The sequence below is a fragment of the Phaethon lepturus genome, unplaced genomic scaffold (assembly GCF_000687285.1).
Source record: "Phaethon lepturus isolate BGI_N335 unplaced genomic scaffold, ASM68728v1 scaffold44983, whole genome shotgun sequence".
In the NCBI taxonomy this organism is placed as follows: Eukaryota; Metazoa; Chordata; class Aves; order Phaethontiformes; family Phaethontidae; genus Phaethon; species Phaethon lepturus.
This window is the reverse complement of record NW_010530616.1, coordinates 1-203: the sequence shown is the minus strand read 5'-3', so window position 1 is coordinate 203 and position 203 is coordinate 1. Positions and strand designations below refer to the sequence as shown.

Here is a 203-nt window from a genome sequence, read left to right as displayed (position 1 = left end):
GATTCCCAACCCGCCGGTCCGCAGCAATGGCTACGCAGTTCTTCCCCTTCATGGCCATTACGGCCCCACCGTTATAGGACATAATAGACTGGAAAAGAGAAGGACAGCAGGTACCGCCGGGGCTGCGGGCAGCGGTTCGCGGCGCGCCTCCCGCCCCGGTGCCTTGGTGAGGCTGGAGGGGCCTCCTGCACCTCGGGACCCCC

At 66.0% G+C, this 203-nt stretch overlaps 1 protein-coding gene across 1 annotated transcript in view; it reads right to left on the bottom strand.

Annotated features, from left to right (window-relative positions):
• The window catches only part of PSMB3 (proteasome (prosome, macropain) subunit, beta type, 3), a 2271-nt gene extending 2189 nt beyond the window's left edge, over positions 1-82 (bottom strand). The window contains exon 1 of the mRNA XM_010284306.1: positions 11-82. Coding sequence (XP_010282608.1) covers positions 11-82 — 72 coding nt within the window. The remainder of the gene's footprint in view (positions 1-10) is intronic.
• Between the last annotated feature and the right edge of the window lie 121 nt (positions 83-203).